General features: G+C 40.3%; 2 protein-coding genes across 4 annotated transcripts in view; both read right to left on the bottom strand.

Annotated features, from left to right (window-relative positions):
* Positions 1-4,828: 4,828 nt before the first annotated feature.
* LOC122332799 lies at positions 4,829-11,771 on the bottom strand. 3 transcript variants are annotated; one of them, XM_043230206.1, is made up of 6 exons: positions 11,531-11,771; positions 8,597-8,832; positions 7,506-7,913; positions 7,342-7,409; positions 6,346-7,213; positions 4,829-5,919 (listed from the first exon to the last, which is right to left on the bottom strand). In XM_043230206.1, exons 2-6 carry the CDS (start codon positions 8,738-8,740, stop codon positions 5,716-5,718), a joined length of 1,692 nt encoding a protein of 563 aa, XP_043086141.1. In that variant the 5' UTR covers positions 8,741-8,832; positions 11,531-11,771; the 3' UTR covers positions 4,829-5,715. The 3 variants fall into 3 exon arrangements, with proteins under 3 accessions (XP_043086141.1, XP_043086140.1, XP_043086139.1); XM_043230205.1 differs by lacking the exon at positions 11,531-11,771 and adding an exon at positions 10,097-11,431; XM_043230204.1 differs by lacking the exon at positions 11,531-11,771 and adding an exon at positions 9,927-11,430.
* A 75-nt stretch (positions 11,772-11,846) lies between these two features.
* The window catches only part of LOC122332798 (protein SOGA3-like), a 5,700-nt gene continuing 830 nt past the window's right edge, over positions 11,847-16,716 (bottom strand). The window contains exons 2-7 of the mRNA XM_043230203.1: positions 16,378-16,716; positions 15,159-15,383; positions 14,745-14,903; positions 14,584-14,649; positions 12,745-13,977; positions 11,847-12,121 (exon numbers count right to left, since the gene is read on the bottom strand). The exon at positions 16,378-16,716 is cut by the window's right edge and continues 358 nt beyond it. Of these exons, the coding sequence (XP_043086138.1) occupies positions 12,011-12,121; positions 12,745-13,977; positions 14,584-14,649; positions 14,745-14,903; positions 15,159-15,383; positions 16,378-16,716 (2,133 nt within the window). The 3' untranslated portion in view covers positions 11,847-12,010. The remainder of the gene's footprint in view (positions 12,122-12,744; positions 13,978-14,583; positions 14,650-14,744; positions 14,904-15,158; positions 15,384-16,377) is intronic.

Below are 16,716 nucleotides of genomic sequence, written 5' to 3'. Positions count from 1 at the left end.
TGTTTGACACCATTGTGTGTCCGTCTTGTATGTGGTGGCTGAGTATCTCCTTTCAAAGGGAAGTTTTGTGACCTTTCTCTATTTTAGAAAACAGGACAGATATTCCCATGATCCCTCAAGACCTGGCGTATCAGTCACATAAGCAGTGCGTGTGCGTGGAAGACTCAAAGGTCGCGAGGTGTCCATGTGCTCATCTTTGCAAGCCAGTTGAAATCAGCGTTGTCACTTGACCCTCTCTCTCTGGCTCTTTGAATTAAATAGGTGATAACTGCTACTGTCCATGTAAGACTTCTTATGTAATTCCTTTTACTACACAGCCATGAACAGCACAACACGCTTTAAACGAATATAGTAAATTTAAATACTATTGTTATTAACACAAAGGAAGATATTTTGAAGAAAGTTTGTAACCAGGCTGTTTTGAGTCACCTTTTTTTCCCTACTATATAGAAAGTCAGTGGTGACCCAAAACAGCCTGGTTACAAACTTCCTTTGTGTTCGGCAGAACAAAGAAATTCATACAAGAACTACTCGAGGGTGAATAAATGATGACAGAATTTTCATTTTTGGGTGAACTATTCCTTTAATTGAAATGCAGCTGCACAAAAAAATAACGACTTTGTGCACATTTGAATAATGGGAATTGTATAAAAATTTTATATTAAAAAAACAAAACAAAAAAAGCATTAAAGTTCAACCTTAAACATAACTGACTAAACATATGAAATCTTAACAAAATTAAATTGGTCACCAATTTTCCAAAAGAGTATATGAGATTGCATTTGTTAATTAAAAATGTTAAATGCATAAAGAATTTGACATATATATTTTTTTATTTGTTTTTATTTTCCTTTAATTTTACTTAACTATAAGACAAGAAAAGTTGATTTATATATATATATATATATATATATATATATATATATATATATATATATATATATATATATATAAATATAAATTTGCCAAATCCTTAAATAGTCATAAATCTTGTGATTTTTTAAATCAATAAATTAATAATTAGTAATATTTATTTAATGTATTTAATTTAACTTTTTATAGTAACAATAATCAATAATTTTACTGTAAGTGGTAGTTAACTTTTTTTGTTACATTTTATCTGAAATACAAATGAGATCTTAATAGTCACATTAAATTATTAAATGTTCCCATTCAGTAAAAAAATCATTTTCCTTAACATTATTTGTATCTTTATACGTAGACAAACTTCATGTTTCACTCTCTGTTGTGTCTCTCTGTTTTATTGGAGGTCTATTTCAGTACCGACAAGTAATATATGTCTGCTGTGTGTGTGAGCGCACATGTGTCTGACCTTAAACCGCAGGTCAGAAGGAGGCAGTGTATCAACGTGAGGTGCACACGTGCCCGTGCCACAGTCATGCAATGCCCAGCCTGCAGTAGCCATTCACTTTCACTGCCGTTTAGCCCACACCCACAAAGCCCTCGATGTGTTATTATCAGCCATTATAGAAATTAATGACCCTCTGGAGCCTTGTGGCTCTAATTGGCATTAACCAGCAGCAACTGTGACTATCATGTGTTTTGGGATTGGGAATAACAACCAGCAGATCTCAGATCAGATAAAGTAAAATATTATGATCGCAGAGCATTGTTTCTATTCTATCCATGTTCGATGCCTACGGAATTCATGCATGCTAAATTTCACTGAGTTTAATGCAACTGTTAAACACCCCCCAGCCGCCCTCTATAGTGGCTTCAATAAATATTTTGACTCTAAAGCTGTACTTTACGGTGCATGAATGTCACTGCATTAAATAACAGTCAAATGTAGTATTTGAACTGTAATCATACACTTGAACCAGGTCAGGACCGGTCAGAGTTTACTGATGATTTTGCTGCTTTAACAGTGTCAGGTCAGTGATCTGAAGCATGGATGTGGAAATTATTGACTCGGGGTGTTTTTGGTGCTCTACTGCGTACTCTTGACACTCATGGGGTATTGTTACATAACAGAGCTCTTTCGCAGAAGCATGTAAGATTTTACCCTGGACCAAATGATTGATTTTGTGGGTGAAGCAAAGTGCATTTCATTCCCAGATAACAAGTGTGTGTAGCTTACTTTTTAAAGGGTTAATCCACCCCAAATTAAATATTTTGTCAGTAATAACTTACCTCCGTGTTGTTTCAAATTCGTAAAAGCTTTGTTCATCAGATATTTTCAGTGAAAAACAGAAAGCTTTTGAATGTCCCATTGACTACCAAATAATGAACACCTTTAATGCCCAGAAAAGTATGGAAGACGTTATCAAAATAGTCCATCTGCCATCAGGGGTTCAATCAGAAACTGATTACATAGAAGATAATGTATTTAATGTAATTAACACAATTACAAGAACTCGTTGCAGTCTCATAGTTGTCACTAGAATTGCTGTAGCATGCAGTAGCATAAACCCCCTATTCTCAGTTTTCTTTTTGTCATGGTGAACAGTTTGCAAAGTACATTACTATATGTAACTCAACTAAGTATAGCCTGGAAATATCTTTCCATTCAATTCTGCAATTATCTGCATATTTATGTAGAATGCATTACTGCCATAACGTCCGCAGAGTTACGTAAGACATTATAAATAGACTGAATGACTACTGCAAGTATCTAAGTGATATTCACAAACTCAGTTATTATTCAAACGTAGATCCTGAGAGATTTTTTTTTTCCTGCAGTAAATTTAATACAGATATATTGCAGTTCTGTACCGTGGGTGAATCGTTTTGCTTACCAGGAAATACCTTTGCAGCATGTTCGGTTTTGCTTTCTTGAAACAGCATTTAAGTTGACTTGACTTGTTTGACTTGCTTTAAGAGCACATGCAAGTATGTACAGGAAATGCAGATGTGATTATTGGCCGCTTCGCTGCATGTGCGTGTTGTACTTATACAAACTTGAATGCATTCAATGGGGGGGTGGTTTTATAGTGCAATAGAGCCAAAGATCAGTCACTGTTTGTTTCAAATCTATGGAGGTGAGGGGTTGTAAGTGTTCATAAGATGGATGTTTATGCCTCTTATGACAGCAGTGAGAATACAGTATTCTATAATTTGTTTTCCCGGGATGCAATAACGTGAAATCAAACTTGCATAGCTTGAAGCAGGTTTGCCAACTTGGGCGGATTATGTTTTGGGCCTCTCCTGTATTTAATCATTATTAACTTATGAAAGTGTATTACCTCTCTGTCTCTTATGTAATGTGCTGCAGCGAGAGACACATGGCAAGACATCTGAAGGGCTCCTTACTGGTTGTCTTTCGCCTCTGACATCACAGGTGAGTTACTGGGTGACTCTTACACGTTCAGGCGGTTCCCCATACACTTCTACAACAGCAGGTGACACTGGGGATGATCTGAGATCAGTGTTCTCTTAGAGAGCTTTATATAGCCAAGTTGTCGGTGTTCTGCTGTCCAGGATTAGACTTCAGTAATTCAGCAATTCCACAGAGACGTCTTTGTGACATCATGGAGAATGCCCAGCTGGCCATTTAAACGTTTGGGCATTTATCATTAAAGTCATCAATGGTAAAGCATCGCTAATTGCTATTACCTCAATGCACAGCTTGCTCCGGAATATCATAAGATCTTGGTTCTCTGGTCGGCAAGTAACTAGCTTTAGCAAACGTAGCATCTACCTTGCAAACATCTTATCTTCATAGCCGGGAGTTTTGTTTAACCACAACCAAAGGTGGCTCACGGCTGGTAGCCAAGAAAGATGCTGGTTCGAACCCCGCAAGTGAGCGATGAACACTCACTACAGGCATTTAACCCCTGGTTACTCCAATAATGATAAATCCATGTGGCTTGCTATGGAGAGCTCACATGAACGTTGCGAACATCTATCTATATCTAAAGACCTCATTACGATGCTGTTCCGTGCTTCCAGCGAGGTGTTATAGTGCAGGAAAGCCTTTATTACTCATTTACAGATTCAGAGCGAGATGCCCCCTTGTACATCACAAGCCTCCCCCCCTCAGCCCTCCACTGACACGGCTAAGATTTCTGGCACCAAAACAACGTCACGCTTCCTATTTCAGGCACAGGTGCAACATTTCAGCAGCGGGTCGAGTGACTGTGAGAGCAGGACTGAGAGAGATAGTAAGACATGGTAAGAGCAGGTTACATTAGGACTCTGAATGAGGAATAGGATGCTTCCTGACAGCTTTTAGTAACGTAGGCAAGAGCAATGTTAATACTGTTAATACAGCTTAACAAGGAGCTAATTAAAGAGAGCCCTTTTTTACTATGCTGGTATAAAACATCTTATGCTTTTGTTTTAACAAGAAGAAGTAATGTTAAAGAAATGTTCTACACCGTGTTGTCACAAACTATACTAAACTATATTTTTATATTTCTGAAGAACATTTGAGTACTGCATGATCTTGAAGAAGTTACCGATGTGGTACTAGGATATTATAGGTGGTTGCTAGGTTGTTGCTATGTGGTTAATAAAGTTATCAACACACTGGTATTTACCTGACTGTTGGCCGAAGTCACAAGAACATACTCTTAAAATCTGCTTGAACCAAAAGTTGCCAGCACCTTTTATTATGGTGACCTATTTCCAACTGAACCACAATACTGAATCAAGGAATATTAATAGAAGAATAGCGAATACTGTTGAAGGGGCATGGTTTATGACTGTCTTGGCCCTTGATGACTGTGGGTTCTCTAAGTCTATAGGTTTGCTGTCTGTTTTGTTGTCCACCAGATGAAAATTAGCTTGTCAGATTGCAAAGAAAAGTAGAAGTGAGTAGAAATATTAGTGCTAACATTAACAATCACCACTAAAAACAATAAACTAAGTTGTCAAAGCACTTGCGTTTATTATCCAGAGGAAAAAAAAAACACAAAAAGCATCACGTTTTTGTAAGGGTTATGTCACAACAATAAATAAACATTCCAAAAACATTTCTTCATTATAATATGGTCAAAAGATATACTTTACTTTTCACAGATGTTGAACTTAAAGAATAATTCACTTCATTTGGCTTTTTTTTTTTTTACAAGGCTGGAGAATGCAGACATGTTCCCGCAAAAAGGTGCCATGCACCGAGTAGTTACAGCCCACATCAGGCGCAGTCAAATAAGGCTTATAAAAATATTATGAGCCTGTTATTTCCTCTTCATGTCAGTATTATGAAGCACTAATGCGGTACTGAAATGGACAGAACATCAAAATGTTTACACACTCCTTTACAGATTATGCATAATAGATAAGGCTCAATAACTCGTTGCCACGTATGTTTAAATACATGTTATGCTTGTTGCATACATGCTTATATGGTTACAAAAATGCCCTACACCGTAAGAACTGCACTGTACACAAAGCACTCGGGAAAATAGAAAACAGAATAAAAGAATACAAAACTGAATGAGAATGACAGAAAGAAATAAAGAGAAAAGGCAATGAAGGGTTCATATAGGCACAGAAGTTCACCAGGTCAAAAAATGTCCACTGAAGTTTCTTTCCAAAGCACTTCAAACAGCGCAGAGTTAAATGAAAGCGGTATCCTTTTGAAGTTATTTAAGGAAAATACCATAGGCCATCCTAGTGGGCTGCAATAAGGTACTTTGATGTAGTGGTGGTGGTTGTATATACAAAAAAAGTAGATTGTGTTCTACAAAAGGTCAAAGTTTCATCTTTGCCATTGGGTGAAAATGTCCTTTGAAGATTGTTGTATCCTGGTCACATGATGACAGTTTCTGTGTGCCGGGAATACGAATTCAAGAATTGTTTGGCTTTCAGGCCAGGGCTTGGTGGGCAGGATGTGTGAGCAATTGTGTTTTCGTGAGTATGCCTAGCCCATCTGGATGGACGACGTTGATTGGCTGGTCGAGCAGGACGAGAAAAATGGCTACTGCTGTGCGCAGGAGATGACTCACGGTTGACCTGGAGAGGAAAAAAGTTTTAATGTAAGTATCTTTCTGGATAAATAATCAATACTTGGATTATTTTACTTGTATTTTATGTACCAAATGTATTTTTATGTAATTACTTTATTTAACAGGTTAGCAGAAACAGAAAGCAAAGTAGCATTAAGAGAGAAATCAGAAAATGGGATGAGGAAGATCATAGCTCCTATGGACCAAAAGAAAGATTTCTAATTCTTGATCCTTGAGAACCAGCTTACTGCCACAATTAGATACTATTTTATTTAAATGTGCATGGTCTTTGGGTTTACTTAAAAACCTGATGCGTCAGAGCACACTTTCCAGAATCAGGAAAGAGGAGGAGCATGTGTGTAATAATATAGGTAAAAATATATACTGCGTTGAAATTTTGTGTGTGTGCTGATCACATGTGTACCCTCTTCACCTGCTTGTTGTCCAGTTGCTGTGTGAATGTGACCCTCTGGCTTCTGCTGTTCTCCAATTCCATCATTTCCAGAAGTTGCTCCAAGTTGTCATTTCCCAGTCTCATCATGTCGACACCGAGTCCTCTGTGTACCGTACTGAAATTTTGAGATCTTGCTCCTAGAATCCTTTCCACCATCTGGTAGTCAGAAAATAGGTCCTCACTCTGGGAGCCCGCTTTTTGGGATTTAGACAATGAAGCCACCTTGTGATACCCCGAGTTAAGGTGAGACTGTGTCTGGCTTAAGTTACAGGCCAAGCCATGCTGTTCAAGAACACAACCACCATTCCCACTGTCTTTGTCTCCATTGAGGAGGTATCTAGAAGCACCAGCTGCCCAAGACTCCTGGCTGGGCTCCAAATCTGCTACCAGTGCATCACAGTCTGCAATGCATTTTTGGACGGGCACACGTGAGGATGCCCGTCTGGCATCAAACTTGCTCTGGCAAATGGGAGTGCTGTTGTTCCTCAGAGGTTCAGTGGAGACAACGGTAGTCACAAGACCATCCTCTATCAGGGTTTTTCCCTCGTTCTCCTGCAACATGGCACCGAACTTACGCAGTACTGATGGGCTGCCAGATTTCCTGTCGAGCAAGAGGCACTTCCTGTCAGGTTGTTGTGATGATTCATGATAAGTGGAGCGAGGGATTACAGGTGAAGCATCTCTTTGTCTGGTTGCCAGTTTGGAAGCTGAATTTTTAGGGGGAAGGTCGTTTGATGAAACCGGGTCTTTCCAGCTAACATGGCGGGCTTGGGAGTCATCCCAATTTGATTTCTTGTTCTTTTTGTTCTCAACCTCTATCTCCTCCAGTACCACACACGAGGCAGTCCTAATGTGAAAAAGCTAATCAATCAAGTAGTCACAAGAAGAAATTGGGCAAGCACTAAGCATTGGTCTATAACCAAAAAGAAACATGCATGATAATAGGACAAGAAATCAAGATCAAAAAGGTTTTACCTGTTTTTAACCAGGCTGGTCTTTGTGCTGTCTTGATAAGTCGTAACTGGAACCTTGGGGTTCTGAATCTAAAAAGGAGGAATGTTGAAGGGATAAAGTAAAGTCCCTGAGGTGTAAAAGTCCAGTTTATGGAAATAATTATCAATGATGAAATAGGTACTCACTCTATTTGAAACTCTGAAATTCCCTGTGTTCCTTCTAAAATGTGGGCTTTGTTGAAGGTATCCATTGAGTATGTCTAGGGTGGCATCCTGCCTTTCAAGATCATGACAACTGGCAGGGTAATGGCTGCCATTGCTCAGGGAACTAAGCATGTAATTGTTGGGGCCATGACAGTATTCACTGGGGTGATGAAACCCAAACCTTTGCATAACCGAAGGATCTTCTCTTATTTCACTGCATTGACGAGTTGGGAGGCTGTTGTTAGGGTGACCTCGGGGTTCATGATAACCATTGGCCTGGTGGCTATACTGAGAGCTGACAGGAAGCAAAGTAATGTCCAGGTTTTTGTTTGTGTTGTTGTTTGGGCTGCTCTCGCTGGCTTCTCTTCTTGCTTTGACCTCATTATACAGCTGAAATACAATCACAATGTTAAGACAAGCTCAGCATTCATGCAGTATGATTTTTTGCCCACCTAAATTAAAGCAAATGTTTTAAATCCACAAGTCAGCATATACAACTTGCATAATGTATTGCATAGACTAGTTATGCAACCTGTGCTTAAGTAAACAGCATGAGGTTTCTTTTTTTGGAATGAGAGGGAGGTCAATGAGAGTCAGGGCTGGCACGCTCAAAGGTTAATTAATCTACCAACAACAACATATTGGTTGGCCTGTTTCAGCCTGAATTCATTCCTATGTTTTGGTGTGAGAGAATGTTTGTGAATGTTCATAAGTAGACTGTAACCCTTATTAATAAGGGTTTAATAAGCTTGTTAACATCTGTCATGGTGTTGTGGGGCGAAGCCTCTATTATTATATCCAAGCGATGCAGCCAACTTAGGCAACAGGGGGTCAAGATCCTTTCAGCCAATCACAATTCTTGTTTGTGAGTACTATCACAACATCAACAACTTCATGGCTCTAGTACAGGCAGGATAGCAGCGCCAGTAGATCTTTTGGAATGGTTTATACTCTAACCAGAGCACTATATTTTTGAAGTTCATTTGTATTTTTGAATAAAATGTAGACATGGAGATGTTTGCAAGGATATGGGTTCTGTAACAATGACTGAATTCACTTCAGATTTGTCTCACCTCTTCAATCTTCCTCTGCATGTCTTGTAGCTGATCTTCCCATTCCTGCATCTCTGAGTCAAAACTGTCAAGCAGGTCAACTCTGTCTCCACCCCACACACAACTCCCAGGCTCCGGCCCACAGTGCAATTCCAATGCAGCCATTCTTCTGCGTATGTTTGTCTGTGCTCAGAAACCTGTTTGGCAATTCCTGAAAGGTCACTGGAGTGACCACATTGGCAAGTCCACCAATATGTCTATGAAGACAAAAGAGATATTCATTATTGAGAAATAGCCTATTAATTCTTTACAGTATTCTTAAGTAGTCAGAGTATCTTGTAGTAGCTGGTATCCAAAATAAACTGATTGTAAAAAATTCTAGTGTCTACAATTGCATGCTTTAAAGTTTAAGGGTGTTACGAATGTGAATGTAAGTTAAGTCTTCCTGATTGTACTGCATTCAAGGAGACATAGGGAAGGAAACAAAATCCCAGCTATCTGCTCTGAACACCTGCTTTAAAGCTTTGACCATTTCTATATGCATTCCCTGTCCTTCAAACCAGCCCTTAACTGTCAAAATTGTCAGCAAGTTCTTTAGACACCAACTTCATTAGACATGCTCAAGTTACCTAAAGGGACTTCAGGGATTCTAAAGTCAGTTTTATAACATGCACAGTCTCCCTTGAGTAAACTGATCTCTCCTGATCAAAGGCACAATAGTAAAAAGTAACCCCATGTAAAACCTACTCCTACAACCAGTCTAGATCTTTGACTACAAGATTACACTGCTTCTTTCAGGTTAGAGATGAGGTCAAAGTTCCAAGCAAGTGTAGAACCTTTTACCCGCTTGGATGAGCTCAGAATAGTTGCATCCTTTCCGTGGTAACGTCACCAAGTTTTTCTGTAACGAAGCTTTGATTTACGGTGGGTATTAGGAATGGAATTTTTTTCCGTCAAGGAACATGACACCCAGTTTAACTCAGGAAATTTCCAGAATGTATCACTGTATGACGTTAAAATGGAAGTATATTTATACCCTCTGTAATTATGTGTTAAACTAAAGATATAGTAAGAGCACCATTTAATGATTGATACACACCTACTTTCTATAGGTTAAAGGCGGATGCTCATATTAGTACTGTAAATTTAGGTGAAGTTACCAAAATTATTTACATATTAAGTACATATTGTTAATATTCAAGTATGTTTCTTCATATATGTAAATATTGCAATTTACTGTCATTTATTTAAGTGAAAGATCACAGAAATTAGTAGTTAACAGTAGCAATTTAATACTTGAAAAAGGTTTAAAAATGTTCTGTACTTGTCTACAAGCTTTCTTAATCCTTACCGGGTAAATCTTATTGGCTCCTCCAGTAACTTCCTCTCATTTGTTTTCGCTGAATTGAAACACCCTCCAGAATGTGTGTATGAGTAACTTGTTCGAATACAGGTTTGTTGCTTAAATCAAGTTGTGCTTGTTTCAGTACTGCCTCCCCTTCGACAGCTCCGGTACTCAACTGTGCAAAGACCGTGAAGGCTTGCTTCCAGTGGTGTGACGTAAAAATCCTGTGTATTGGATCTAAAAGGTTTCCTCTGTCCGGCACTATGGTCCTCTCCGAAGCTCATGGGTAAACAACTGTAGTCCTGAGGGGGCCCTGGGGCTTTATAGTGCCTCTAAGTATTTACCCCTGCGACGTCAGACCTGCCAGGTGTCTGGTGTCATAATGTCAGATTTATTCCGGCATTTGTGGTCTCCATGCAAGAGACTGTCGTCACCGACATTCTAGGTTAAAATTACAAAGGCAGAGGGAGAGTGTTTACATGGCTATTTTAAATTGCCCAGTTCTACCCCACCTCTGTGAAACTGTCTTGTTGCTGGTCTGCTTTTAGGACTTGGCAGATTGTGGTCTTGTGACTCCTAGTCCAGTTGTTTCGACTTCTACTAATGCCCACAGGCAACTGAGCTATTTGTGACTCTCAAAACACTCTGTCCATTTTATTTTTAAGATACCATTGAACGGAATTAGCGGATACTAAGTGTGCTGTCCACGGTTCTTAATGGGCGCCTCACACTTGTATTTATTTGACACATGTGGCTGTTGCGCAATATACAAGGCGGCCGATAGTTCAGCCCTAATATTGGCCACTGACTTAAATAGTTTCCAGGCACAATAATGGAGAACAAGGAAAACAACCAAGCACAAGACTCTGAGAATGGAGACACAGTAGAATTGCCAAATTGTATCTTTGATGGTTTTCATTAATGAGTTTACTTTTAGCTGGCAGGAAATTGAGAAAAAATGACTTCCAGTTCCCAAAAAGAATATCACCACAAACAGATGTGTTGTTGTTTTCCAAGTGTAATTTTTTGTCAATCAGCTAAATCCATCTAAAACAAAACAAAACAAATGCAGAAGCCAGTACTTCCGCAGATCTTGTTTTTGCAATTATTTACAGCTTTAATTATTTTACTCAAGAATTACTACAGACAACATGAAGACTCAGGTGCTACTAAACCTGGAGATGCCAAACAAGCTGAATAAACTCATAAAGAACTCATCAAGCTCTGATTTCCAAATTGCTGATCCATGACATGCTTGCAGGAATGAGAAGCACGTTTAGCAGTAGACTGATCCTGCTCTGGTGCAACAGAGTATGCAGCAGAAAGTAATTTGTGCACACTGTCATCATGTAGACAGGCACTCTATGTGAACTTGGACCCCCGTTCACCCACCCCATCGAAGTCACAGCTGTTCTTTAGCATATCTCATGCATCTTTGTGTGCAATTTCATGAGATAATTGTTCCAAAAAAATAAGCTTGTCACATATGCATGACTCCTGACATCTCTAGTCAAACATAAAGCCTGTTAGATATTCTCCACCCATACACTTGTATGCATATTCTTTCTAGACTCTCTGAGTGTACAGTTATATACCATATTCTTACTCACCATTGCATGCTTCTGATAGGAAATCATTCCAGAGGATGTAAAGTATCTTAGAGCGCATGGGGCATTCTGGGTAATGTAGTAACATGCCCCTTAGTAGTAAACTGCAATTCCATATGTCATTGCAAGCCTTTCAAAGCAAGCGTCAGTGTGCCTGATATATTCCTCAAGAAATGTCTTCTGGATAATGTAGTTTCCAGTGGCTCAGTGTTTCCCTATGATGCATCACAGTCTTTAGTAGCAAAAAAAACCCCTCATCTTCACGGTATATCTTCCAATAGCAGCCGTATATGTTCGATTTGGGTAAAACATTCTTCAGCTTTTTGGAAATTAAGGTTTTGCAGGCTTCTGTGCTTAAGCGCGCTGTCTGTGCTTGGAAAGTGACCGTCCTGTGATTCTTCAACCATGGTGAACAACACAACATTGACAAACAAACAACGAAAACAAAGGGCGAGACTATGCTAATGAATGGACGGATGGTAATCACAGGACAAAAAAGAGGGTAAAAAGAAATACAAGTTTAAAAATGGTAGCATAAGAGAGCGAGGAGAACAACACTAGAATGAGGATGAATAAAATGATGGGCTGAAACATCTGGGTGAATAACCGACAGGATTAACGAACATGCATTAAAAAACAGGGGTGCGTGGGAAGACAGGATCAGAGAGAAAGAGAGAAAGGTTAAGATATTATAGCCATTAACATTTTCTGTTTGCATAGTTTAAATATCTTGGCAAATCAAAAAAATTATGTTAAATGTTAAAAGCAGTCAGGAGATGAACTCTCTGAATTATGCAGTGCTTTCTTGTTCTTGACTATTAAACTTACTCCCTTTAAAGGAGTAATTCACCTCAAAATGAGAATTGCTGTAATTTAATGACATTCTCTTTCTTTACATGGAATTTTAATAAAATTTGCACTTTGCACAATACCACTGTTTGATTAGTAGACCAAAATATTAATGATCATTCACTGAAATGCACCCATTTTGCTGCATAAAAATTCTGAATTATCTTTTATTTTTACATTTTCAGTTTGCATTTAAATTTTATGCGCTATTTAATTTTATGTGCTATTTAAAGCCACTGGTCACTAATCCACAAAAGAAAGAGAGTCAAGGGTGAGCAAATAATAGCAATTCGATTTTTGGGTGAACTATTCCTTTACGGTGTGTCAAACATTCTTCACATAGACACACAGACTCTTGCCAGACTCACAGATAAAGGCTCTTCTGAATCTCTTTCCTCAGGTTTTGGAACTTCAAGTCGGTCTATAAACCCCTGCAGCTCCTTCCTGAAGGATTTCATTTGAGCATTGATGCGGTAGAGTAGCTCATGCTCCCTGATCCGCCCACCATCGTCATCATCCTCCATACGGCCGAAAAGATCCCCATTAGCTACGAACACCCGCGCCTCAGCAATGATGGTGCTGGTGTCAGCTATGAGGCGGTCAATGGTTCGCCCCAATCGCTCTGCTTCGGCACGGATGTCAATCATCTGTTGCCTGTCCCGTATGGAGCGCGAGAGGAGCCGCGCAGATTCAGGAGAATAAAGAGAACGGGTTGGCGTGAGGCACCGAGCATTGCGGACTTCCTCCGAGTCGCTTTCACCTCCAACAGGACCTTCACGTTTGCGATGGGGAGGGAGGCGTGAGGAAGACGAGTCATCATCACTACCTCTACGCCCTCCGATTCCTGGACCGCTGTCGCTCTCTGCGTCACTGTCCCGTGGCGTGATGGCTAGGTGAGAAGCTAGATCATACCGTTGCATGTTGGAAAGCAGCACACGGTTCTCATACTGCAGCTGCATCACTTTCCCACTCAGTTCATTGATCTGTTTCCTCGCTGCCTTCAGCTCCTCCTGCAAGGCCTCGGATTTGGAGCTGTCACCCGCTCCATTGGCAGCAACTGTTGCGTTGCCACCTGAGGTGTGCCTTGTACCCTCTTTAAAGCGCAGTTTGTTCAGCTCACATGTCACTCTCTTATTCTGATCCTCTACATCAGCCAGGTTTCTCCTTAGAAGTTCAGCTTCGTCCTCCACCAACTGCAGTTGTTGCCTAAGCTCCGACAGCTCAGACCCCTGTTCCCGCCCTATTCCACCTTCCGCTCCGGACAAGCCCCCATTAGATGACTCTTCTCCTCGAAGATCATCCAACTCTGCCCTTAAGCCACGGTTCTCCACCTCCAATTCGACTATTTTACGTCCCAAGATGTTGGCCTCTTCCTCCACCAACCGCAAGCGGAGTTTGAGTTCGGATTCCCTTGTAGTGGGAGGGCCACCGGCTTCACCCTTTGGATGAGGGCTATCCAGATCCCCATAGAAGGAGCGATACTTCTGAAGCTCTTGTTCCAAACGGTCCTTTTCCTTGTCAATCTTGGCCATTTTCTTTCTCATTAAGGTAGCCTCCTCTTTAATGAAGGACAGCTGGCATTTCAGGTCCTCATTGTCCTCCTGTGAACAAAAGGGTTGCATTTAAGGTCCTGGCACATTAGAAAGAATTTCGGCAGGGTTTTGTGGAGAAAAAAAACATTATCAATGGTTTTGCACTATATGAAGGACAGCTCAAATATAAGTCGCATTTAAACCAAGCACCTTTCTGTTAGTAGACAAGGCAATTGTATGGGTTTTTAGTCCATCAAACGTGACCACAGCTCTACATTTTATTGTGTAATACTCATATCTTCATATCTTTGCATTACAAACAGCCTCATTTGACCCCCTACCACAGTGGTTCCCAACCTTTTCTTGTTTGAGGCACCCTTGGAAAGCCTTTCAAAAGTTCCCGGCACCCTTATAAGGAAATAGATATTTAAAATCTCCGTAGCTTTTTTATTATTATTTATTTATTTGTTTCATTTCGAGAGTTTGCATGCAACAACACCTTATACCCAGTCCTAGATGATATGAGAATACTGTTTACACTGATTCTGCCTTAATAAAAAAATTTTGTTGAAATTTTGGCGGCACCCTCAAAAGATCTCACGGCACCCCTTAGTGCCGCGGCACACCGGTTGGGAACCACTGCCCTACCAGTTAATGTCAATGTTTTATACTTACTTCTGTAGGTGTCTGAGTTTTTCTCTCAGGCTTTTGTGCATCTTTGCTTCCTCTTCGCTTCTGAGACTGGACACAACAAATTCAAATGAACACTACACTATGAATATGTGTAATATTCAGAACTACTTAGACTCTGTAGTGATTTGTGTCTGCATTCATACCTCTTTGGCTTTGTCCAGCTCGTTTTGGAGAGCCTGTTTTGTAACTTCCACCTCAATAAGTTTCTGTCTTAATCGTTCGTTTTCATCTTCTGTCTTTGTTCGTTTCTCCTCCACGTTCTCCAGCTCATGGTGGAGTCTTACAGACACATCCTTGGCAACCTGTGGGAATGCGGTGGTGTGGCTTAGTGGTTAAATATCTGATTCATAAAGTATCATTATGCTCTTGAGAAAAAAACGTAACAGTAGGTTGCTCCAGGGACAATGTCTTGGGTGCAATGTTGCTATGGATAGAAGCATCAGCTAAGTGACAAGTTAGTAATTAGATAAAAATGGTGCAAGTAAGCACTTGGGGATGGGTAATTAATCATAGACCTTCTCTGCTTTCCTTTAAAGATAATAAACACTGCTACTTGCCTTCAAATCTTGCTCTAAGCTCCTCAGGAGGTCCTCGTCAATTTCTCCGGTTTGTGCATAGCGAAGTCGTTTGCGCTCAGCCTTGCGGAGTCTGTATTGAAGGATGCGACAGTTCTTATTTGCACGCTCGAGTTCGCGCCGCATATCTTGTAATTGACAAGTGTCCTCCTCATAAAAGGTGTCACGCATCTCCTCCATCTCTGTCCGCATCTCCTCAATCTCATTCTGTGAAAACCAGAGTGTGCACATTAATAAAGAAATTGGGAGAAACCCTTATTTTGCAGCTTTATACTCTGCAAAAACATTGCAGAAATATGCAAATTAGATCTCTGCATTTACATTGTTTGAATAAACTGCAGAAATTACATGCTTAATGAGTCCTTGGCAAACTGTTGCTGGAACATGCTAATTAGTGATGCCGTATTTTGCATATACCAAGGCCGGTTTCATTACTGTAGTTTGCTTTGTTCTGAAACTGGGGAAAATTTTTTACATTGTTGTAGTACTTTCAAGGTTATGTTCACTTTCAGAAGGCAACATTTTTAAAATCGTCCAGAATTTGTTAATACGAGTCAACTGGGCAAATGGACCCCTCATTGGTCATAATGTATTCATCAGTATTTTAATTTATCAGTTTGAGTGGGAACCGAAATTGTGTTTGGAAAACATTGTTGCCATACACTTGTTGAGCAGACGGGTAATCAAATGCATTTTCAAAGGAGCAGACGTGCATTTATTATGATTTGGCATGCTGACCCACAGAATTTGGTAAACTCATTAAAATCATTTGCATCATTTAACAATTTTCCTAATGGTTTTCAACATATGTATTGCGTATTAACTTTATGCGCAAATATGCTTTACACTGTGCATATTCAAAGGATTTTTTCTAATTTCTTGACACCTCCTTATCTGTCTGTCTTTTTAGTTCTCAGAGGCAAAGTCTGTCTGTATCATCCATCCATCCTACTTATCTATTAAATAAAACACATCTATCTACATATCTGTCTGTCTGTCTGTCTCAGCTCCTAAAGAGACAAAGTCTTTATTTCAATCTGTCCATCTGTTCCATCTATTAAACTTCTTATCTATCTATCTATCTATCTATCTATCTATTCATCCATCCACCCTCCAGGCCATTCCATCCACCCATCTTTTTTAACATGATATCATTGTTAAGCATTTCATCCTCACAGTTTCTCAAGCATACAAAACAAACCCTAAGATCTTCGTTTTCATCCTCCAGCCTCTGGATCTCGTCCTGCAGGGCTTCATTCTGCTGTGTCACGGACTCCTCGGCGTCGCTCGCCGCGGCCTGCGCGGCCGGTACCGGACCCGGTAGCGTCTCGCCTGATGCTCCGCGCTGCATCCTGCCGCTTTTCTTCAAGCGCTTGTTGATGTGATACTGGATGAGCTCCGAATGCAGACAGCCCCCGCCCCAGAAGGCCGGTCCGCAGCCCACGTACTCTCCACCCGCGGCGGCCTCGCTCTGCCTCTCTCTTCCCCTCGCACCCTCACCGGCCTGCTCCGAGCGCGAGTCTCTGTGGACGCACGGCAA

Source organism: Puntigrus tetrazona, unplaced genomic scaffold (assembly GCF_018831695.1).
Source record: "Puntigrus tetrazona isolate hp1 unplaced genomic scaffold, ASM1883169v1 S000000148, whole genome shotgun sequence".
Classification (NCBI taxonomy): Eukaryota; Metazoa; Chordata; class Actinopteri; order Cypriniformes; family Cyprinidae; genus Puntigrus; species Puntigrus tetrazona.
This window is presented reverse-complemented; position numbering and strand designations above follow the sequence as displayed.

Bases quoted from the DNA above. Each gene is read 5' to 3' on its own strand.
- LOC122332799 (XM_043230206.1), bottom strand. From the start codon at position 8,740: ATGGCTGCATTGGAATTGCACTGTGGGCCGGAGCCTGGGAGTTGTGTG. The intron at 7,914-8,596 runs GTGAGACAAATC...ATTGTATTTCAG, and splicing joins TGCAGAGGAAGATTGAAGAG to CTGTATAATGAGGTCAAAGC. The intron at 5,920-6,345 runs GTGAAGAGGGTA...TTTCCTCTCCAG, and splicing joins AGCAACTGGACAACAAGCAG to GTCAACCGTGAGTCATCTCC.